The 22,831-nt window shown below is 60.2% G+C and overlaps 1 protein-coding gene across 2 annotated transcripts in view; it reads right to left on the bottom strand.

Moving 5' to 3' along the window:
- Positions 1 to 17,822, bottom strand: part of LPCAT1 (lysophosphatidylcholine acyltransferase 1) — a 43,031-nt gene extending 25,209 nt beyond the window's left edge. The window contains exons 1-2 of one of the 2 annotated variants that reach the window (XM_072958892.1): positions 17,543 to 17,822; positions 1,433 to 1,575 (exon numbers count right to left, since the gene is read on the bottom strand). In XM_072958892.1, the coding sequence (XP_072814993.1) occupies positions 1,433 to 1,575; positions 17,543 to 17,677 (278 nt within the window). In that variant the 5' untranslated portion in view covers positions 17,678 to 17,822. Of the gene's footprint in view, positions 1 to 1,432; positions 1,576 to 2,397; positions 2,433 to 17,542 lie in introns of those variants that run through there. The other variant, XM_072958893.1, reaches the window with a different exon arrangement.
- Positions 17,823 to 22,831: the final 5,009 nt, after the last annotated feature.

Here is a 22,831-nt window from a genome sequence, read left to right as displayed (position 1 = left end):
CAAGAGCAGAACAGAGGGAACGGGGAGTCAGGTCACCTGTGAGCTGTCACAACCACAAAGTCTCGGCTTTCAAGCCATGGGTTCTCAACCCAGTGAAACTGAAATTCTGATTCTTATTTGGTCTAGATTTATTTTGTTTGATTATATATTTGATACGAAAATCATATTTTAGTTAAAACATACAAGAAACACCTCGAGGTAAAGCATGATTTCCAAAGAGCTTAGGAACCCAGCCCCCTCCCTCCCCGTCCCTCTCTCTCTCACTCACTGACGCATTCATGGTTTTGGAAGAGGGCTTCCTGCCCCCAGGCCAGGCTCCGCGCTGTGGACACATGGGGAGGCGGTCTCGGGGCCTTCGGGCTTCCGGGGAGGAGCAGAGACCGAGGTTCACTTGAAACTGGGGAAGGTCTGAGAACATGAGGCACATCGGGACAGTGAGGGGCCCCAGGCTGTGCCCCGCTCAGCGATGGCTCAGCAAACCCCTGAACCTTAACCGGCCGTCTTCAGCCTGCACGTGGCTGACCGTGGCCCGCGGGCGGCGGAGAACCAACATCCCACAGAGATGCCGTTTCCACAGCCTCTCGGGGCACCAACGCTCCTGCAGCTCAGACACTGGAGAGGAAGGAGGGCCGAGCTGGTCCCTGTGCCGTGAAGGGCCGGGCCAGGAGCTCAGGCTTTGCTGGCCCGAGGGCTCGGCCACACAGCCCGCGATGGGGGCGGGGGGCTGCGTCCCCATCAGGCTCCACTTGAAAACACAGGCGGCAGCTAGCCTTGGCCTGCGGCCCTCCTGCCACACCCCCGCACCCGCACGAAACTAACATTTCTGTTCCAAATAAACCCTTCGCCCCTGTGACTGACCAGAGACGCGGACGGGGGAGGCCACCAGCGCCTGGCCTTCGCAGGACAGGTGTCCTCCAAGACGCTCACTCACCGAAATCCTTACAGCTGCTCAACCTTCCCTTTACTGAGGGCAGATACTGCGAGTTAAAACCAGCGTTAGGTGTTCAAATACACGAGAAAGCGCTGTGACCTAATTTAGTATTTCGAGGTCCCTGTCGGGTCTGCAGTGAAGATGTGCCCACAGCCCGCCCCTCCGCAGGCGGCGGCTTATTCACGTTCTCTATGTAAAAGAGGGCAATGCCTAGGTCTGTGAACCGGGGCGGGGGGACGTCGACCTGCAGAGGCCAGGCCGGGGCCAGCGGGCGGGACAGACGTCGGCTGACGCGCAGCCCTGGGCAGGGTACCACGGAGACACGGGGGACCTCTGCGCTCGGACACGCGGCTCGCAGAACCCTGGAAGGAGCCCCAGGCAGGACTGCGGCAGGGATGTGGCGGGGACCCTGGTGCCGGGCGGGGAAGATGGACTGGCCCGCGGAGGGCTGGCTCTGTGACACCGGCCCTCGATCGGAGCCCCCACAGGCAGGCGACTTACTTCCTCCACGAGGCCAGGGGCTGTTCCGGTTCCCTCTCAGCGGATCCCAGCGAGGCCACGAGCGCCAAGGGCCAGGCCAGCAGCATCATGCAGGCGGCAAACAGCAGGCGGACGGGGAAGAGCGTCAGTGTCATGATGGTGACCTGGGGAGACAGGCCGTGTCACTGCGGAAGCGGCGTCCTCTGGGCCCCCTGGGCCGGCCCGCCCTGCCCGAGCCGCTGACCTCCCTCCCATGGACAGCAGGGTGGGGCCAGCTCTGGACATCCCGCTCGGGGTCCCCGGCCACGCTGCTGCCCCACCGGCCCGCTGCCTCCTGCAGACACCCTGGGGGGCGGCATGGGAAGGGGGGGCTCTCTCCCAGTGGACAGCGCTTGCCCACTCCCGGCGCCCCCACCAGGCAGCCCCCTCTCCAGGCCCAGCACAGCCGCCCTGCTCCTCTGAGCCCCCCCCGTAGTGCCCCGCCCCCACAGGAGGGGGCTTTCAGGGCACTGAGTGGCCATCTGTGAAGCGTCGAAGTAGCAGGTACAGCGTTGGCAAGACTGGACCGTGGACAAGGGAGACTGGGGGTTCAGGGACTTTCCAGCCACAGGACAGGACAGGAGCCCAGCAGAGAGGGAGGTATTGAAGGCCAAGGGTCTGGTCAGGAGGACGGGGGGTGGGGGAGATGCACTGGGGATCAGTGGGGAAGGGCAGGTCCTGCAGGTTGCGGCGGAGGGAGCCACAAGTGCTGGGCGGTGGAGCACACACGGTTCAGCAGAGTGGCCGAGTCGGGGGAGGCCCGGCTGGACGGCAGCTATAACTCAGCTCGTTGGTGCAAAGTGACATCTGATTCCGCACGGGGGGCAGGGGGGCGCCGGGGTGGGGGCGGGGTGGGTGCTCCAGAACAACGTGTTTTGTGATGAACCCAGTCTCAGGGGGTCAGCTAGAAATGGGGCAGCAGAGGCGTGACAAGACGTGAAACTCACCGAGCGCTGTGACCAGTAGACGCAGCTCTCCACTACTGCAAGGAAAACACTCTCAGCACACGGAGGGCTTGGTGCGGGGGAGACAGCAAAGACAGGGGAAGAGGCCCAGGCCCACGGTGCCACATCGAGCTGCTCGAGGCCCCGCCACCCCAGCTCACGCTGCTGGCCTCTGCACCGCAGGCCTGCACGCTGACCGCTCCCACGGGCCTGCGAGATTCTCCAGGGTCCCCAGCGAGGCCAGCATGGCCCAACAGGAGCCCGACTCAGGCCACACGTGCAATTGCACATTTTCCAGCAGCCAAATTTAAACCATAGAGGTGATGAAATGAACTCAGCACACCCGAAGCAGCGTCACTTCGGCACGTTCTCGGTACAAAAGTGCCGATGAGCTATTCCGTGCTTCCCTCACAAAGCCCCGGAAGTCCCGTGTGTCTTCTCCATCCCTCACACACGCCCACATTTTGAATCCCCAGCAGCTGAGAGGGGGCCCTGGGCCCGGGTCTCCACGTGTTGCAACAACGGTGATTTTTGACCTCCCTCCTCTCTGAGAGCCGGCTGTCACCCTGGCCGAACCTGCAGTTTGAACACGGGGTGGAACAGGATGGTGACCCCAGATCTGTGTGGTGGACCTGGTGGCCACGTTTCCCGTTAAGTGGGGGGCTGCTCGAGGCTGTCAGAGGGCGTCCCTGCTGAGGGAACGCACCCTCCAGCCCCGGTTTCCTAAGGGTTTGGTCTTGCCTTCAGCACGAGCGGGGCCGAATGTTGCCACGTCTTCCCGTGACCCGCGGGGCCATCACACGCCTGTCTCCATGGCAGTCTCGGCTTTCCTGGCGTTACGACCTTGGCTGCTGGGCTGGGAAGCCACCGGCTATGACGTCTCTTTTACGGACTTGGGTCTGTTTGCTGCACGCGCCGGGGACAGTGGGCCTGGCCGTCACCCATCCTCGGGTGGGCCCCGCGGTCACAAGGCCAGACGCCAACACACGTCGGAGGAGGCGCTTCAACAGAGCAGCGTTCTGATGGCTGCTCTGATGTCTCCTGACCGTTTATATAGATTTCCTATTTTTCTTGAGTCACTTCAGAGTTTTCTCAGGGAGAACATTCTCTCCGGGTGTCCCCAGCCGGTGTCTCCTCCCCACCCGGCTTCCCGACACACGTGTTTGCAGGATGACTGCCTGGAGCCGCTCCCGTGAGGTCACGTCGACCCTGCCCTGACCCAGGGTGTCGCTGCAACACAGCTGCGCCCGCACTGCGGACGCGCTCCTCCTTTGTTCCTCCGTTTAGGGAACCGCGTCTGGACCCTCTCCTTGTCCCGCTGTGCCCTACGCAGTCATCTGAATTGCGGCTCTTGCAAGCACCTCTCTCGTCTGCTCTGCGTTCACTCTGGTGGTCTTTTTAACTTCTTGAGGGGAGAGCCTGGAGCATGATTTGCAGAAATATCTCATTTACCAAGACTCACGTTGAGAAAACAGCTTTCTCGAAGTAACATTCTAATCCAACTCCACAAGCTTCAAACGTCGCCTTCCCTTCATCTTAAAATGTAGGTTGAGCATTACCTCCTGCTCCTTCCTTCCCTGTCACTTCGCAGTTCTGCTCGGAGGGAAAAGAGGTGCCGTCGGCAGACACTCCACCCGCTGGGCCCCGCTTCTCGGGCTCCCGGCTCCGGGGAGGCTGTGCTGGAAACCCACACACCTGCGACCCTGCACACCTGCTCGGCGTTTCAACCCACTGCTGCCGGCTTGTCCAAGTTCAGAGCAGTTCCGTCACCGGAGAGTTTCCTGCGTGTTCCCATAAGCAGACCCTGAAGCCGAGCCTGTGCCACAGACAAAATGGACGTGCGGCGAAGCAATGGCCCAGGCTCCGGGCGCCCACCACGCCCAGATCGCTCCCGGATGCTAGCGGACCACCCCCTACCCTGCAGCCACATACCAGGATGGCTGCCACCACAAACGACGGCATAGAACAGCTGGTCCCAGGGGTTCCTGAGGCAGGAGCCTGCTTCCCGCGCCCCACCCCAGGCCTCTGAGAACCGAGACTGCAGAGGGGCTCCTGTGGGCCCCGGGGAGGCAGCGCCCCACTCGGTCCCGACCAACAGGAAGGTGATGGCGAGTCTGGGGTGGGTGACCAGAGCCGGGGCAAGTACACTGCTCAACCTGCTGGTCCCATAGGCTGGTCAGCAGGTGGGGTGCACTAGGCCACTGCACGTGGGACATCATGTGTGACCCCATGTGCACCTCGGGGGATGCATTCCTGCTCCCACTTGGTGTGCATCAGGGGAGAACACAGTCCTGGGTTCTGAGTTTCGCAGCAGGCAGGGAGAGGACGTGCGAGTGACCACAGAGCCTCTGACCCTCAGCAGACAGGCCCCCATGAGACGAGGAGGGCGTCGGTGGAGGCAGAACGTGGTCGGAGCCACACGCCTGTCGGTCGGCCCTGCTGGCCTGGGGGAGGGGGTGGGAGGCAGTGGTTCCAGCGCACGTGCCCTGAGGGCTGTGGAAGCTGCTTGGAGGGCCCGCACCTTCGGGACCCACAGGCTGCCAGAGGGACCGGCTTCCTGAAATGCCTCCTGAGACGCTGCCCACAGCCTCGGTCCTGCACATCAGCATGAGCCTGGTCCCCTCGAAAGTGCCAGGTCAAACACAGGGAGGTCCCCGAGCCACACGAGGGTTTGTGACGCAATCCTATGGGCAGCGGCATCCAGAGTCTCTGCTGAGCCGCTCAGTTTAAACGGTTAGGGGGTTGGCTGCGAATACTGCCCCGTCAGAGGGTCTGACACAAGTCACCAGGACATGCACGTCCCCAGCGCATCCGAGTCGTCGGGCAGCCAGTCAAACCAGGTCTCAGGGTGCACAGCCACCCTCCCCGGGCACGTTTCGTGACGGGTCCCCAGCAGAGCTGTCCAGGCTCGGGTCAGCATTTCCTGCCAATGGGACCCAGGGCTCCTGAGTGAAGTGACTCCAGGTCCAGGTCGGGGTAAAAGTGTAGGAGGTGACCCTGGAACACTGGGACAGCCAAGGTCCCCGGACTCAGGCCCCCACGCAGAGGGGGCGACTGGAACACGGACAAGAACAGTCCACGCGTGACGTGAACTTCACACTGCACACCACCACGACCCCATGGCAGGCACACGCACACATCCACACGCGCACTCACGGGCACATGCCCCAGCCTCACCGCCGCCTTTGGATGGCCCTAGGAAACCAGCTCCTGGTTGTGGCACTGGCCGAGGGCACAACAGGTTTCACGCTGTCTGTCCTGTGAGACTGTCCCTCGGGGCAGCCAAGGGGTGGAGGGGCTGTGTCCGTAGACCTGCCCACGAGGGGCTGGCACAGGCTTCCAGAACCCGCCATCCAGGCACACTCAGGTGACAGAAGGTCCTGCCCAGACGCAGATCAGCAGGCCTGCATGGCCGTGCGTGTGGGGGCCACAGGACACCCAACAGAAATGGCATCTCTCCAGTTCTAGACCAAGCCACCAGCTTCCAGAAAGCACCGAAGCCTGGGACACAGTCAGCAGAAGGCAGACTGGGAGACACAGACGCCCCACACGCACCGCAAGGAAAACAGCCAAGACAGAGCTAGAAGGGGACCCTCTGATCAGGACGTGCCTGGGGCACCTGCTCGCTGACCTGCCTCACACTGGACACCTTGAAGCGGGCAGCTGGCATCTTCAAGGCTGATGACGGCCGGTGCGGGGTGGCCACTGCCTCCTGCCTGGATGCAGGTGCACACGGGATGCTGTGGGTGAGACGCTGAGGTCTGGGCTTGGCTTCCGAGTCACTGGTCGGGGGGTGTCGGGGGGCCCAGAGGGGCCCGAAGTGGGTGACTGCTGAAGCCAGGGGGGTGGGAGGCTCATTACATTTTTCTCCGCTTTGGTGTTAGGGGCTGAACTGTGTCCCCCAAACTCATATGTTCAAGTCCTGACCCCCAGCACCTCGGAATGTGACTATTTTGGGAGGTGGGGTCTTCAAAGAAGAGATCAAGGTAAATGAGGCCAGTAGGGTGGCCCTAATCCCATGTGACTGGGGCCCCTCTGAGAAGAGATCAGGACACAGCCACGCACGGAGGGACGGCCGTGTGGGGGCACGGGGAGGACACGGGGTCTGCCCGCCAGGAGAGGAGCCTCGGGAGGAAGCGGCCCGTGACGCCCGGGTCTCCGCCTCCAGCCTCGAGGACCGGGAGGAAGCAGCTCTGTGGGGCCGCCCCCCGGCCCCGGCTGCGGCGCCTCCTCACGGCCGCCCGAGCGAACGCGTTTGCCTGTGTTTGAAATTTCCTGCGGTAAGGACTGTGAAAGTGACAGTGCTCGTTTTGGGTGTAAAACAGTCACCAGTTCACAGTGGACTCACCAGGCCCACTGGGCACCTGCAGTGACAGTGCCCGGCTCGGACCTGCCCGCTGTCACTCCTCTTCCCTGCCCCGGCCACCAAGGAGCTGGCATCGCCCACGTGCAAGCCGGTCCATGTGCCTTGTGTTTCACAGCCGACTGGGAACCCCCAGGGCACTGCTTCAGAGACAAGATCTCTGAAGTGTGTGTCACCCCGGTCTCCACCCACGCAGTGGCTGTGCCAGGCTGGGCCACCTCGCCCTCCCCAGAGCGACGCCAGATGGAGGGACCTCAGCCAGCCATGCTGGGTGCTGACTCAGCACGTGCAGCCAGCACAGCACAGGGGAGGTGCCAGCCGCCGTGTGACAGCAGCCGGGAACCCACTGAGCCATCAGCGCCATGCTGGCGGACACAGGGGAGACTCCGCTGAAGGCGCGCTCCAGCGCCAGCGCTTCAGTCACGGGACATGGCCACCACTGCTCCAAAGGAACAGGAGGGGCGCCCACAGACAGACGGGCGGGAGCTCCCTCCCTCCTTCGTGCGGAAAGAGTCAGCGCGCGCGGGGCCTGCCACACACACGGACGGAGCCCGCGCTGAGGCCACAACCTCGGCCGCTACCTCGTTCTCAGAGCTTCTGACAACCACGCGGATGGGAGCAGAAAGGGGCTTTGCTCAGTCGGCCCACGGTCACCATTAACCAGCCTTGGCCGGAGGGGATGCTGGTGAGCCGATAAGGCAGGTGGACGTCAGCTGCGCTGGCCCCACAGTCCCGTGGCCGAGAGTGCAGCAGCCCTGCCCGCAAGGAGGCCGAGCACAGGCACTTGGGGGTCCAGGGGCAGCCGAAGCTCAGGCTGGGCCTCCTGGGCTCCCTGAGGGCCGAGCCGCAGCCCCTGCCCTGAGGGAGGGAACCGCCCCAAGCCTGTGCGGTCACGGGGGCAGCCGGCAGGCCCCGCCCCCAGGGAGCTGCGCACACTGGCACGGCACCCGGGGAGGCTGCTGAGCTCAGCGTTGCTGGTGGCAGCAGAGCTGCATGCCACCCAGGGATGCCGCCAGGGGACAGGTGCGCTGGAGGTCACCTGCGTGACAGACCCAGGGGCCACCCAGGGGAGGAGCTGCAAGTTACATGAGGCACAGAGAACACAGCCCGAGATGACAGTCAGCACAAAAGATAAGACACAAAACAGGACTGACATCACCCACATCTCCAAGCCACTTAGACTGCAACCTGAGCCAAGCATCCCTCTGGGATGGCAGCCCAGGGTGAGCACGCGGAACGTGGACTCTCGCGGGTGTGGGGGTGCAGATGGGGCCTGGAGTGAAGGGAGTGCTGCCAGCCCAGGGAGCACGGGGGCAGCGCGGGCACCGTGTGCCGGACTGCGCTGAGCGGGTGCTGGCAGGGCCCGGCTGCAGGGGAGCCAGATGATGGCGCTGATGGAGGCGGGGAGCAGGGCGCAGGCCACGCCCCAGATTGGAAACCCCCACAGTAAAGGCGCTGGGTCGCAGGAACCGAGGCCCGACCCCAGGGTCAGCCTAATCAGAGCAAAGCCAAGGCCATAGGAGCGGCCAGCAGGAGATGGGCTGGCACGGGGGCTGGGGGACAGGTCCGAGCCCCCTTCCCTCTGTGAGCGCCCGCACACGCGCGGGCATGGGCCTGGCGGGATGATGCCCCCTCCGTGCACCCAGCCTGCCCAGGGCTCCGGACCAGCAGCAGGATGACTGGCAACCCGCCCTCCCGGACCAAACCGGCCCTGAGCTGACCCTGCTCGCCCACCCCTTGGACACACACTTGGGAGCCACCTCAGTCTCTCACCAACTTCTACTGGCTCCACCTCCAGAACACCCAGAACCTGTGACCCCTCCCCTCCGAGGTGCAGCATGGGGACCCCGTGGCCCCTGGGGCTCAGCTTTCTGCGTGCTGTGGGCTCACCCCTACCCCCACTTCCCCGCCAGCCTCCCTCCGCTCACTGTGCCTGCACCTCCCCAGCGAGAGTCCTTCCCCAAATTGCTACAGGGCGGGTTCCAGAACCTTCCCTCACCTTGGCCACAGAAAAGTGCACTGACAGGTGCACCGGCCCTCACCCTCCGCAGACCCTGGGGGAGCCCTCCCGAGACGGCTCAGCTGGTGCCTGGGGCGGGCGAACGGGGCTCATCTCTGGACCCAAGCACGGGTAGGGCCAGACATCAAGGGAGCAGGACTCTGGGGCTGGTCTTGTGCGTGCCTGGGACGCTGCCCTGGTCACCTCCAAGCTGTCCCACAAGGAGCAGAGTAGGCACAAGACTCGCGGACTCTGCAGAGAGACCTCCAGGCACGTGAGATAGACAGGAACAACTTGCCCAGGAAATCGGTTTCCTTTTTTGGCTGTTACTTATAAAAAAAATACAAAGCCGGCTGTTTTTAAGAATCTTGATTCAGAGTAAACAGAAGGTCCTAAAACTGCCAAGGTGACACCTGAGGCCTGGGCAGCCTTGCACAGGCAGGAAGTGGGGCAGAGCCTCAGGACGCGGGGGCAAGAGGAAAGTGCACACCCTGCTTCACTGTGCTTTCTAAAGAAAGGAGACTGGAGAAGGCACGGCCACCCTCCCGGGGCCCCGTCAGCCGGCCCTGCCAAGCCCTGCGTCAAAAGCGCCGCCGCCACACCTCTGAGCTCGCGGCCACACAGGAGCAGCACCAGCCCTGGACCCGGCATCTCAGGTGCAGGCCCAGCCAGTCAGCCCAGAGAGCCTCCGCTCCCCAGAAGGCAGAACACCTTCCGGCCCTAATCAGATGCTACTTTCAAATTGGAAACAAACAGTCGTTTGCACAAGTAATTCGAATAGTTAAAACACTTGAAAGCAAAAGTGAAACAGACAAGGCTGGCACTCTGCACGGTCACTGTTAGCTCCACCTGTCACACACACATCTGCTCTCGAGAAAAGTCCCCTCCTCACGATCAGACAAAACCCTGAGTGTGGCTAGAAATCCAAGAGGCCGACGGCAAGGGTGGAAATGGCCGGCTGGGCCCGGGGGCGCAGGTCACGGCTACTGAGCGTTTTGTGTTGGGGGGTATCTGGGCTTCTTTGGTATGATTTGTCCATTTGCATAAACCCCATGCCCAGATTCACACTGGACTGATTTGTCTTTTTCTTACTAACGTGTGAATGTCTTCCTGACTTCAGGCCCTGGCTACATCGCCTCTGAGGCTCCCCACCCACCCGAGACTGTTAGGAAAATGTGTGCCTCCGCTCAGGAAAACTTTCCTTCCAGAGCCCATGCTCGCTGCTGTATACAAGCTATTTCTTATCTCTCCCACCCAAATCTAAAATTAAATATAGCTTTTCCAGAAGAGCTGCTTTTTTCTTTCAAACCCTCCCGCAGCCCCAACATCCCCATTGTCCCCGTCATCTCTATCCAAGAGCTTTCAGATCAAATCTTGGCATCTTCCACCCAATCTGGAGGCTTCTGCAAAATGAGAGTGTCTTCCAGTAATTCGCTGAATTGACAGTTCTGTCCTGCAGTCCAACGCACAGCGATTTTCCTCGACGACCACAGTTACCATTTTCAGCACACCTCAGCTGATGGTGTGCGCTGTGCCTGTGCGGCTCTTTGTGGGGTCAGACCACCCTGTCCAAGGCAACCCTAATCCTGACGCCCCACCGCCCAGGCACGCCGAGACCCTCGGCACCAGGCCTGCCTCCTTTCAGCCAGGGCCCGAGGGCTCCCAGGAAGGTTGGAGCCTTTGCACCAGCTGATCCAGCCCAGCTCGGGCCCGTGTCCCGCCCCGGCACTCGGCACTGCCAGTTTCACAGGGCTGGTGTGCGCAGGTCCCTGGGGCAGCAGTGCCCACGGGCCACAAGTAGAGACAGAAAACCAGCCACAGGGTCAGTGGTCAGCACAGAGGGGCAGCTGGGGGCTTCCAGGTGGATGCAGCAGAAGGCACCGGGGCCCCCGAGGAGGACAGGCAGAGCTCTCAGTCCCAGCTTGAGGGCTTGGGGACACGTCAGACATCTTGGGACAGCGGGAGCCACCTGCCACGTGGACTCAGAATCTCCAGGGCAGCTGAGAAAGGTCCCTATCATGACAGTAGGTCAAGATGGAAGGAAGTGCATGGGGCAGAGGGGCGCACTTCCAAGCAGGGGCAGGTCTGGGCCTGGAGAAGTGGGTGGGCCAGGGGGCCAGGCAGGGTTCACTCTCCCTGGCCCTCCTCAGCCCCCCTCCCACACACTTAGTTTTATATAAAATGTCCTCTTGGAGTTTTCAGGACCCTCTGCCTGGAGACCAGAGCTCTGTCCCTGGGGTCCTGGTGATTCCGACATGCCGCTCCCCAGCCTCCAGGTGTGAAGGTCGCAATGAAGCGACCCTCAGGCCGGAGGCCCTCCTGCGGCCCCGCCACCCACCCCGGAGAGCTCAGGGCCGCAGGTCGGGGGGTGGGGTGGAAACGCTGGAAGGCGTAAGCTCTCTCTCCTGGCTGGACGTCCCACCAGAGACAGGCTCAGATCCAAAGGTGGGAGTTGGCGCAGAAATTTGGCAACACCTGACCTACTTCCTCCGGCGTCTCACCTGTGGGGCCAGGACACCTGTAATTACACGTCGCAGAACGGAGCTTTCAAGGCACCAAGCTCCCACTTGCAAAAACAGATGCAGGGCTGTGAACTCCACAGACCAGCGCAGAGGCTTGGGCAGTGACCGAGGCGGGATGGGCAGCGTCAGGGGCAGGACCCGGTGCACGACGCAGCCTTGTCGCTGAGAAGATCTGGCCGAGGGGGTGAGAGGCAGCGGGGCGGGCACAGGACAGGCACGGAGAAGGCCAGTCCTCCGCCCGCGTCCACAAACACACGCCAGGTGGCACCTGCGGGAACACTTGAGCCAGTGCCAGGGCCAGAGGTGAAGGCTCGAGAGGCATGGACCCCGCCCTCCAGCCGCGGCTGCAGCCTCGCTCGCTCAGCTGGGAGCCCGCCCAGAAGCCAGACCCGCCCTGGCTGCGGCTCAAGGAAATCCCTTGTCTCCGGGGCTCTCCCTACAGGGCTGGAGTGAAAGAATCTCGAAATTCAAGACCAGCAGCGCTTCCTGCCGTCCAGTCGCTTCAGCAAATATCCTCGGGAAGCGACAGGCCTGGGGCCAGAGAGGGCGTCCTGGGCTCCAGGCTGTGAGGCCACTGCCCCACTCCCCCACTCCGTCCCGGGCTGTCAGGGCTCCCAGCTGCAGGACAACCTCTCCAGCTACAGGCAGCCTCTCTCTGGGCACCTCCTACCCCACGGCACCCTCAGATAGGGGAGCATCCCCAGAACATCCTGCCTCAACCCCCACCCCCAGTGGCTGGGGGCCCCTCCAAAATTCTGGGTCCAGGGCCTCATCTGTGGGAAGCCCCAGGGAGCATCCTAGCCCCACCCCCTAACTGCAAGGAGTTCCCCTCACCCACATCCTGGCTACAGCCCCCAGCTGTGGGAGTCCCCCTTTATCTTCGAGGAGACCCTTGGGCATATTCTGTACTTTCCAGTGGCAGGCAGCCCCCCTGAGCTTCCCAGCTCTGCCCCCAGCTGCAGAGAACCCCTGACCCACCGGTTACACTGTGAGGCCAGGCTGGGACACAGGGCCCCTGGTGCTGGTCGGTGGAGCAGGGGTGGAGAGCAGCCTGGGGCAGCCTATCCCCTGGCTGGGTGGTCATTCCCCTGAGCACAGCGGGGAAGCATGCAGGTGATCCATCTGACTGCTCCTTAGAATGAAAGCACAGGTGCGGTTGAGATGGACTGGAAGGGGGCAGGGGGGCAGGCAGCTGGGAGACCACTGCACAGGGTGGGGCGGCGGCAGAAGTAGCCCCGACTACCCTGAGACCCCTCCACGCTGGGTGGTTGTGGGCGCTGACAGCAGCAAAAGGGAGGAGTCCAGCTGGAGACAGACTGAGCTGAGGGGGCCTGCGGGACCGCAGGAGGGTGTGGGGATGGTAAGTCACATGGCACAAAAGTGACCAATGACTCCTCCCTATGGGCGAGAAAGGTCTACTGCTATAGAAAGGGGGGTTCTGTCACTTGCTCTGTGTGTGAGACGGTGGGGGGCTGGCCTGGGGGAGTGAATGGATCCCAGTGTGAAAGACCCCCGCCCTGAGGGGGTGGGCCGTCCAGTGCCTGGCCCACCCCCGCATGCCCGCTGGCTAGGGCACAGCTGTGCGCAGGCGCTGCGCACAGCAGGAGCAGCAGGTCCCCGTCGAGTGGCACACGCCAGCCCTCACCTGCTGGGCCTGGCCGAGAACACTTAGGGAGCCCTGCCCGTGGCCCCATTCTCCGGGTCTGAAATGTGAAGACTGTGAAAGATGTTGTTTCAAAAGTTCTTAGGCGGCAACTAACTTTTTAGGGAAAATAACTCACTCCTCCAGTGCTAAGATGGAAATATGGCTTTCCGGAGGAAAAAGGCCGCAGGTCCACGCACCTGAGCTGGCCCCTCACAGGAGCACAGGGCGAGGCCAGCGGCTCCACCCAGGACGGTCCAGGAGCATCACCAAATGCAGCGAAGCCGGAAGCCGGGAGGCCAGCGGCCACATGCAGGGCCTTTAGCGACGCTGACAACACCCCAGCTGACGATGCTGGAACGTGGTCAAAACACCAAGGAACAAGCGAATCAGCTCTAATGTGAGACGCGGCACTGACGGCTGAGCGGTGACTTGGGCTTTAGAAGGACAAACCCGCCACCACATTCAAAGATGCTTCCAAGTGCACACTTTCCTCCGGGCTCATCTCAGAGTCACTCACAGCTGGAACGGAGGTTTCCACTGCAACACCAACCCGGACCCACGGCAGACCCACGAGAACTCGGCAGGGCTCCAGCCCCTGGGTCTGACGGCAGGGAGAGGGGCTCGCAGAAGCTGTGCTGAGACTCACCGGGCAGGGGCGCCCCAGGCACTTCCTCCAACCTTCCCACCGCCTGGCGCCCTCTGGGGTGGGGCCTGTGGACGGCAGGGTGGGCAGGCATCGGCTCCTTCAGTGGGGCTCAGCGCTCCCTTCAGGGACAAAATCCTGCGTTTTTAACATGAGAAGTAGCCGACCTATGTGTCCACCGACAGATGACCGGGTAAAGAAGCTGTGGTGTATTTACACAATGGGAGGCTACTCAGCCATAAAAAGGAAAAGAATAACGCCGTTTGCAGCAACATGCACGGACCCCGAGGTCGTCATTCTAAGTGAAGGAAGCCAGAAAGAGAAAGAAAAATACCACATGAGATCGCTCATATGTGGAATCCAAAACAATGAAAATGAAAGGACACACAAACTCCTCTATAAAACAGAATCAGACTCACAGACGGAGTAAGCAACCCTGTGGTTACCGGGGGAGGGGGTGGGAGGGGATAAGTTTGGGAGTTTGAGATTTACAAATGTTAGCCACTGTATGTGAAAATACGTTAAAGAAACACATATTTCTTCTGTACAGCACAGGGAACTATGTTCAGCATCTTGCTATAACCTTTAATGAAAAAATATGAAAATGACTGTATGTCTGTATCTGCATGACCGGGACGTTGTGCTGTGCACCAGACATTGACACGTTGTAACTGACTGTTCTTCAATAAAAAAATTAAAATAAAATAAAATGGGAAGTAAGACTGACTGTGTCTTACTCAGTGTTGAGACACTAAAGAGGGCGTAAGACAGGACTATGCATGTGGACGTGTGTGTCGCCATTCTGGGACAGAAAAGCATAAAAAATGAAGAGTCAAGTCTTAGAAGCTTGAATCCCCCGTCTCCCTCCTCAGCATCAACCACAGTCAAGTTCTGCGTGTGCCCTTCCAGAGAACCAGAATCGGATTAAAGGAGGCTCGGGGGGGGGTTAGCCGAGAAAGCCGCTGGGTCAGACTCCACGCTGAGCCAGCCCGCACTGCCCGGGGTCCGGGGTCAGCACAGCACCTGGGCCTGCGCCCCTCACCTGGGTAAGGGGACACGGCGCCCCCCCAACCCTGCCTCCCAGCGGCAAGGACGCTGGAGTCACCAGGACCTCTGGGCACAGATGCACCAGTGCCACCATCAGGCACCCCCTCGGGAAGCAGCCTGGAAGCCCTGCTCCAGGGCCGCCACCCCTAACACAGACCCAGGCTGAGACATTGGGGCGCTTGCTGCCGTCCTTTTATCAGAACTCGGGCATTCGGATAACAACTCGGAGAAAGACATCGCCCACTCCACGCAGGCCACTGCACAGGCCTGTCCCTAGAGTCACCCCTCCTGGTAAACCTCCCTACGGACTGGCCGGGGGAGGGGTGCACACAGTGGCCTCACCTCCAAGGACTTGGTTCCAAAGTGTCTGGGAAACCAGGCTGCTTTCCAGGAAGTAAATCCTCACTGACACTGGTTACAGTGAATTCAGAAACGGGGAAGTGACAGAGCTGAAGTGGGGATGTGCCCATGACCACGGCTTCCAACGGGAAGTACCAAAAGGCCGGAGTGACGTAACACCCCTGCGTGACTCCCAGACCAACAAAGCACCCTGCGATCTGCCACTAAGTTTCTACCAGTCACGGCTGCTCTGATCTTAACGTGTGGTTCTCCCTCCAAAGAGATGCTTAAGCTCCTCACCAAATGTGCAGTTAAGTGACAGACGGACGGACCAGCCATTCACCCCCAGGCACGGGCAGCCCCTCCCCCACAGCCAATGCCAGCAGGTAACACAGGCACACTTGCTGGGCCATCTGCGCTCACAGCTCAGCGCCCTGGGGGGTCTCAGACGTTGCAGGTTCCATCTACTTACTGATTTGGGGAGGCAGCTTTCTTTGCTTGGCTTGGCCAGTTCACTCTGCGGAAACTCTACCATAACGCATACGTAAAGGGGAAACGCTTTGCAGAGTGTTTTTGGTGAAAAGCAAAATGTTTCCACAGAGCGGGGCTTGGAACTTGGAGGGTAAATTCAGGCTACACACCCTTGGCCTCACACTGCAGGCCTCGGAACAGGAGCAGGACTTGGTTACAAAGATGCCAAGATGATTCTGAAACGGCCCCTGAAACGCTGCAACAAGGCACACACACACAAAGCGTCCCTCCCTCTCTGGAGGGGAAGACACCCACCCGCCCGGTCCGCTCTTGCATTCTCGCTTGACGCTCGGGCAAGAACAGCCCACAGGAGTTGCTCCAAACCGTACAACGCCGTGACCCCGCCCGAGGGAGCTGACGTCTGTCCCCTCCCCTTGTTTATTCTCTCAGCAACCAGCTGACTCTCTGCAGTGGACCCCTCTCCCCTGCGGGCAGTGAGCACAGAGTCCTGGCCAGGACAGACCTGGCCCCCATGCACCCGCAGGACCAGAGGCTCCTGGCGTGGTGGGAGCTCAGGGGGGGCCATCCAGGGTGGAGCGGGCCCCTCTCAGAAGTGCTGTTTCACCGCGGGCCCGAGGGAGCTGCAGAGTGGCCAGGAGAGAGCGGCCAGACAGGGGGACAACAGCGGGAGGCCGGGTGACCAGCCAGGCCCGGGCAGGGATGAGGGGTCAGGGCCCCAGCCCGGAGGCACTCACCCCAGCGGGCTCTAAGCAGCAGAGCCGTGGGAGGAAGGCCCCGCTGGATCACAGGGCGCACCTGCTCAGGAGCCCAGAGGAAGGGGCTGCGGACGCCGGGCAGAGCACCCGGCAGTGGACGAGGTGCCGGCAGACCACACGGGCGAGTGGAGCTGGTGTCTGCTCCTGACACGCACAGGGACCAGCGGAGCACAGCCCTGCCCTTTCGCGTCCCAGGAGGTCCGCCACCCTATCCGCTCTTCCCTCGCCTCAGTCTTCGCTGCCTGTTTCTTCTCCCACCGACAACAGCTGAACGCGCCAAAGAAGGCACTGAGGGGAAGTCAGGCATCTGGAAAATGACAGCTTTAGACTGAGTTCAAGACTTCTCACTCCAATATTGTTTCAAATGAATGACCTTACACATTAAAAAACACGTCAACCTCCCCCCAAAAGAGTTCCGTCACAGTCGGAGATACAGTCCCCACCGTCTGCACAGACGCTGCAGACCGGAAACTTCTCTGCTTCGACGTTCAGTTTTGGAGTCAGAAGAGCAACTTACAGAAGCGCAAACCCAGCTCACCACCAGAGTCCGCAAGGCCAGCTCGCAGGCCCCACCGGCTCGGGGAAGCGTCCCTCCAGGCCAGGAGCCACGCGAAGGGAAGGCACAAGCGTGGGGACCCCAAGTCCTGCAGCGGCCACCCCTCCGCCAGGGCCGGGCCCCTCAACAGGCTAAACGTGGGGAGCAGACGCGCCCGCACGCTGTTGCCCAGGGGGACCAGGCTGTGCACGACCGAGTCGGGCCGCAAGCCCAGCCCCACGCGGGCCCCGGGAACAGCTCGCAAACGCAGAGGCTGACGTCTTCCCGCCAGTTACCTGCAGGGCACCCCGCACAGTCCGCACCACACTGCCACTGGCAATGACTCACGTGACCAGCGAGGTCCCCACACACCAAGCGCACCAAGGGACCAAGTCACATCCGGGGGAGCCGCTCCGGTACCGCGCGGGACCGGAACGCAGCGGGAACGGGAGCCCGGACCAAGGGCTGCGGGGCGCGGCCGACCTGCGCGCAGGTCTGAGGTCGGGGTGCAGGGGCCAGGGATCCAGGGATCAGGGAAAGGGGGATAGGGCCGCGTGCGGGGACCTAGGGACTGGGGATGCGGAGCCAGGTTCGGGGCACCGGCGGCGGGAACCGGAGGATGGGGCGAGGGCGGCGAGGATGCGGGTTGCGGGCCTCAGGGGAGTGTGGCGATCGCGCGTCCTGGGGCCCGGGGCCGCGAGGCTGGGCCGCGCCCGCGGTCCCCTTCCCAGCCCCCTCCGGCCGCGCATCCCGGACCCTCGGCGCAGCCCCGGGCCCGGGGCGTGTCGGGCACACGGCGGGCACCCACCTGGGCCTTCTGCAGGGCGCTGAGGCGCAGCTCGTGTACGAAAGGGTTCCGCCCCGGGGGCGCCAGCCGCCGCGCGTCGCTGGTCCCCGCGCTGGAGGCGGGGGCGGCGCGGGAATCGCGTCCCCGCAGCCTCATGGCCGCGCCGCCCGCCGCGAGGGGCGCGGGGCGCGGGGCCGGGCGCGGAGCGGGGTGCGGAGCTGGGGACCGAGCGGGGCGCGGAGGTGGGCGCGGGGAGCCGGGCGCGGGCAGAGGATGCGCGGCGGCAGGAGCGGGCCGGGAGCCCGGCCGCGCAGGCGCAGGAAGGGCAGCGGCATGACGTGGGCGGGGCGGGGCGGGCTCGGGAGGGGCTCCGCGTGAGCCCCGCCTCCCCAGGGCCCCGAGAGGCAGTACCCCCCGCGCTCCCCCGCCGCGCGCCCTGCGCCTGGGTTAGCTCGCGGGGACCAAGGCCGACCCGTTCCCAGGGGCGCCGAGGCCCTGGCGGAGAGCCTCCTGCTGTGGCCGGACCACTGGGCTTGGCCAGCGGGCCCGGTCCCCGAGAAGGGGAGATCCGGCCCCCAGCGCAGTGCGGCCCGCCACGTCGCCCCCTTCCGCCGCTCAGGGTACGACCCGGGGGCGGGGCCGTGGGGGGAAGGGAGAGTCAGCGACGCGGGGACAGAAGACCAGGAGGGCACGCGCTCCCATGGCGTGTGGGTGAGGAGCCCCCCGGCAGTCCTGGCGCTAGGCCGCCCCAGCTGCCCAAATCCCGACGCACACGAGGAACGGGCCCCAGCCAGGCCGCACGTGTGACAGGCCTGCAGGAGGTTCCACTGGGTCCCCGCCCCAGACCCAGCTCCCGCGGCTTTTCTTCCGTCTGTCCTGTCCTCAGAAGGGCTCCCCTGCGCTGCTCCGTGGTCCTGCCAGTCCTGGCTGTGAGCTGCTCTAGGAGCCCCTGAGGGCAGGCCTCATCCCGGACTCTCCAGGTCCTCTCGGGCCACAGGGTCCATTCGGATGGTGGGCCCCGGCACGTGCAGACTGGGACCCAGTGGTCTGAGAAGCGGGTGATGAATTGTTCCCATTCCCTAAGGACTCTGGGTCATGGAATAACACCTGTGGGTGAAGGGGGGTGCTGGGGGTCCCTATTTGTGGCACAGCACTGACCAGGGCAAAAGCAAAATAGCTCCCTCTTCAAAATTTATAAATTTCAAAACTTCACCTCAAACCTTTTGCAGTGAGAACAGCTACATTTCTGCACGTCTCTCCCTGCGGCCCTGACAGGCAGGAGACGGAAGGCGTGAGCTGGCATGGGCGGCGGGTGAGGAGAGGCTGGCGTACAGCTGCAGCCCCGTCAGGTCACACGTGGACGCCTGGAACCGCGGGGAGGAGCCCAGCTCTTCTGGAGTGCTCAGGCTGCCTGCCTGACCTCTCCAAGGCCCTGGGCTCCTGGGGGGCACCTGTGTTCTGCCTGGGTAGTGGGTCAGGAGTGGTTGACCCTCCGAGAACCCAGCCTGCACCCTCGTGGACGACATGGTGAAGTATCGCCATGCCGAGGGCCCTTCTGTGTTTCGATGGAGAGAGGAGAGCCCGGGGACCCAAAGGGAGGCCATGGTCCTGCTGACGTCTGCGGCATCCTACACACACCGTCAGTGTGGAAGGGAGAGAGCAGGGCGGGGTCCGAACTTCTTCAAAGCCTTACGCTTGACCTGGGCAGGTTACCTCTCCTCGGGACCTTGGCTGTCACACCTGCAGACAAACAGAGCAGCGTCTGCCTCTTCCCCTGTGTCGCGATGACCCAGAAGCCTGGGGATTTGCTGGTGAGCTCCAGTAGGCCCCATTTCCCTTGTCTCCGAAGCCATCAGCCATTCAGTTGCCAATTGCTCTGACTACAGAAACGAGCCAGCCGAGCTGGGAGAGCTGGTGGGCTGGGCGACGGGCTGTGCGGCGGGAGAGGAAGCTGGGTGGAGGGTGCAAACTGAAGGACACTCACCTCATCAAAACCGCAGGGCCCTGGGGACCTGAGTGGCCCAGGAGGGTGGAAGCATCCAGGACAGCGTGGCCCAGAAGGGACCACAGAAGGGGCGAGTCCGTGGACAGCAGGGCCAGGGAGTCGGGGGTGAGTCTGAAGTTACCTCCTCGGGAGGATGACCAGGGTAAACCTGGAATGGCCACTCAGCAGTGGGATCAGCAGTTGAGACCAGCCCGTGGTGAGCTGTGGTGTGGACGGGGAGATTTAAGAGCCTCTTTCTGGGAAGCTGTGTGATAGAGGATGGGGGAGGGGGTTAGGAGCCAGGAGGGCTCTTTAGGGAGGGGCTTGGGGCGTGAAGGCAAAGAGCCAGCCCTGCAGGGGAGGCTGAAACCGCTGTTGTGGCCCCATCTCGGTCCTGAAGGATCCTGGGTCAGGTGAAGGGATGGGCTGGGAGTCGGTTGGGGACTACAGCTGGAGAGGAAGACAGTCACTGCTGAGGCTGAGGGTCCTGAGTGGGTGGGGAAGTCAAGGGCTGTCCCCAGTGGTCTAGACCTGGCCTGGAGTGGTGAAGGCAGGGCTCAGCGCCCCGAGGTGGGTGCCCCACAGAGGAGAGGGCTGGGCTGTGGGCTCCGGACTGGCTGGTCTGCATCTGGAAGGTGCGCTCCCGGAGGAGTAACCCTAAGAGCATCCCTCCAGCGGCAGCAAGGCCTCAAGACGTCAGTGAGTCAGGAAATACAGAAAATAAAAGAACATAGTCAATACGAACACACAGGTGCTTTGCAATTTCAAGCATTGTTTTTTCACCAATAGTTATTCTCTCATTTATTTAGGTCTTCTTTTTAGTTCTTTGATAGTGTTTGAAATTTTTTTCTACACAAAGATTTCACATTTTACCAGATTAATTCCTGGATGTGTTGTAATTTTGCGGTGGTAAAATAAAGGAATCTATTGAAAAATCTAAAAGTTTTTTATTGAAGTGTAGTTGATTTATACTGTTAGATTCAGATGTACAGCAAAGAGATCCAGTTATACATATGCATATATATAATTGTTTTTCTTTTCAGATTCTTTTCCATTGTATGTTATTACAAGAAATGGAATACTATTCCCTGTGCTCTACAGCAGATCCTTGCTGTCTATTTATTTTATGTAGAGTAGTGTGTATCTGTTAATCCCAAACTCCTGTTTGATCCCTCTCCCAACCTTTCCCCCAAGGAATTTTTTTAAAGTCACTCTTTCTAATTGTTTGTGGCTCACGTTAGACGGCGGGGAGGAGGGGCTCTGGAGGATGCTCCGGCCCCAGGGGGACACGGCCCCAGGACGATGCAGCTGAGTGTCGGACCTCAGCACGTGCAGAGAGCAAGCGTCCAGGAGAACCACAGAATCCTGAGAAACAATCGATGGTGTGGTTTTCAGTCACTGGTGGTGGCACAGTCTGGTAGGTATCAACAGCGTCTTTCAAAAAGGATGTTTTAAATTTTGATGAAGTCCAGTTTATCAATGTATTTCTCTTATGAATCATGCTTTTTATATCCTGTTTTGGAAGTATTTACCTACACCAAGGTCATTAAGATTTTCTCATTTCCTAAGTCAGACGGAGAAAGACCAATACTGCGTGACATCACGCACTTGCAGAATCTAAAAAATGCAACACAGCTAGTGACTATAACAAAAAGTAAACAGTCTCACGGTAGAGAACAAACTGATGGTTACCAGTTGTGGGGGGCGGTGTAGGCGTAGGGGGTTAAGAGGTACAAGCCACGATGTACAAAATAAATAAGCCAAGGATATATTGTGCAGCACGGGGACTGCGGCCAGTATTTTATAGTAACGGTAAATGGGGTAGAACCTTTGAAAACTGAATTACTGCACGGGACACCTGTACTTTGTATAATATTGGACATCAGCGGTACTTCAGTAAAAAATAATGAGTAAAACAAAAAAGATTTCCTGATTTCAGAAGTTGTATAGTTTTAGCTTTCACATTACAGGTCTGCATTCCATTTCAAGCTAACGCTTGGGGGGGCCTGGAGTGAGGATGGAGGCTGCATGTCCGGCACCGTTTGTCAGTGTGAACATCCTTGCCCTGTTGACTTCCCTCGACAGCTCTGTGACATGCACATGTGGGTCGGTCTCTGGACCCTGCATTCTGACACCCGTGCTGGTATCACACCGCCCTGATTACTGACGCTTTAGGTTAAGCCTTGAAATTAGATAATGTGAGTCCTCCAAGTGTTCCTCTGCCAAAACTGCTTTGACCCACCTGGAGCCTTTCGCTTCCCATATAAACTTCAGAATGAATTTGTTAGTATCCCAGAAACACTTGTTGGGATTTCTCATGAGATTGTGTTGAATCTGCTGGTCGGTTTGGGAAGATCAACCTCTTGGTAACGCGGTTGCCCGTCCCCGAGTGTGGTGCGCATCGCGTTGATCTAGGTTGTCTTTCATTTTCTCAGCAGCGTTTCATCACTCTTGCTTATCATCTGCAGGTCTCACCTCTGCTTGTCTAATGCTGCCCTTCATTGTATTGTTTTGATGCTGTTGTAAACGAGATTGTTTCTATTTCAGTTTCCAGAGTCTGTTGCTAGTGTCCAGAAGCACAGCTGAATTCCGTTATGTTTGCGGTGTGTGCTTCGCCCTTGCTAAGTTCATGCATTAATCCTGTAGCATGTTTGTAGATTCCTTAGGACTCTCCCCACTCACAGCCACGCTACCTGGGGAGGAAAACGGTTTTATTTTTCCTCCTCATCACGTGTGCCTTCATGGCTGTTATCTCCTTGCACTGACTGACACCCGCTACCCAGTGCTGATCAGAGTGGTGCCTCGTTACCAATTTAAGGGGAAAACTTCGGTCTGGACGTTAGCTGTGCATTTTCAGAGGCACATTTAGTAAAGTGGGGGACGTTGCCTTCTGTTCCCGGTTTGCTGAGAGTTCTTGTCGTTCTGTCAAAGCTCTGTCGTATGGTTCTTCTCCTTCATTCAGTTAATATGCTGGATTAAATTGGTTGATGTTCCAACCTTAAACCAACCTTGTTTTTCTGGATGAGCCCCAACTTGAGCACATAGAATTGTATTTGTTTTTAGCTATGTCTTTTGTGATTGTTTTTAAAGCTATCATTTAAAAATGAATCCTGCTTTTTAGTGTCATATCTAAAGAATCCTGCTTAACCCAAGGTCACAAATACTTTCACCTATTCTCTTCAAAAACTTTTATAATTTTATATTGTACATTTAAGTATATAATCCTTCCTGAGCTATTTTTATATGATATTATACATATACATACATATATACATATAATATATATATGGTTTTAAAAATTTTTTGCACGTGGCATCTGTGGTTCC

The sequence above is a fragment of the Vicugna pacos genome, chromosome 3 (genome assembly GCF_048564905.1).
Source record: "Vicugna pacos chromosome 3, VicPac4, whole genome shotgun sequence".
Classification (NCBI taxonomy): Eukaryota; Metazoa; Chordata; class Mammalia; order Artiodactyla; family Camelidae; genus Vicugna; species Vicugna pacos.
The sequence above is the reverse complement of the archived record's forward strand: the minus strand, read 5'-3'. Positions and strand labels throughout refer to the sequence as shown.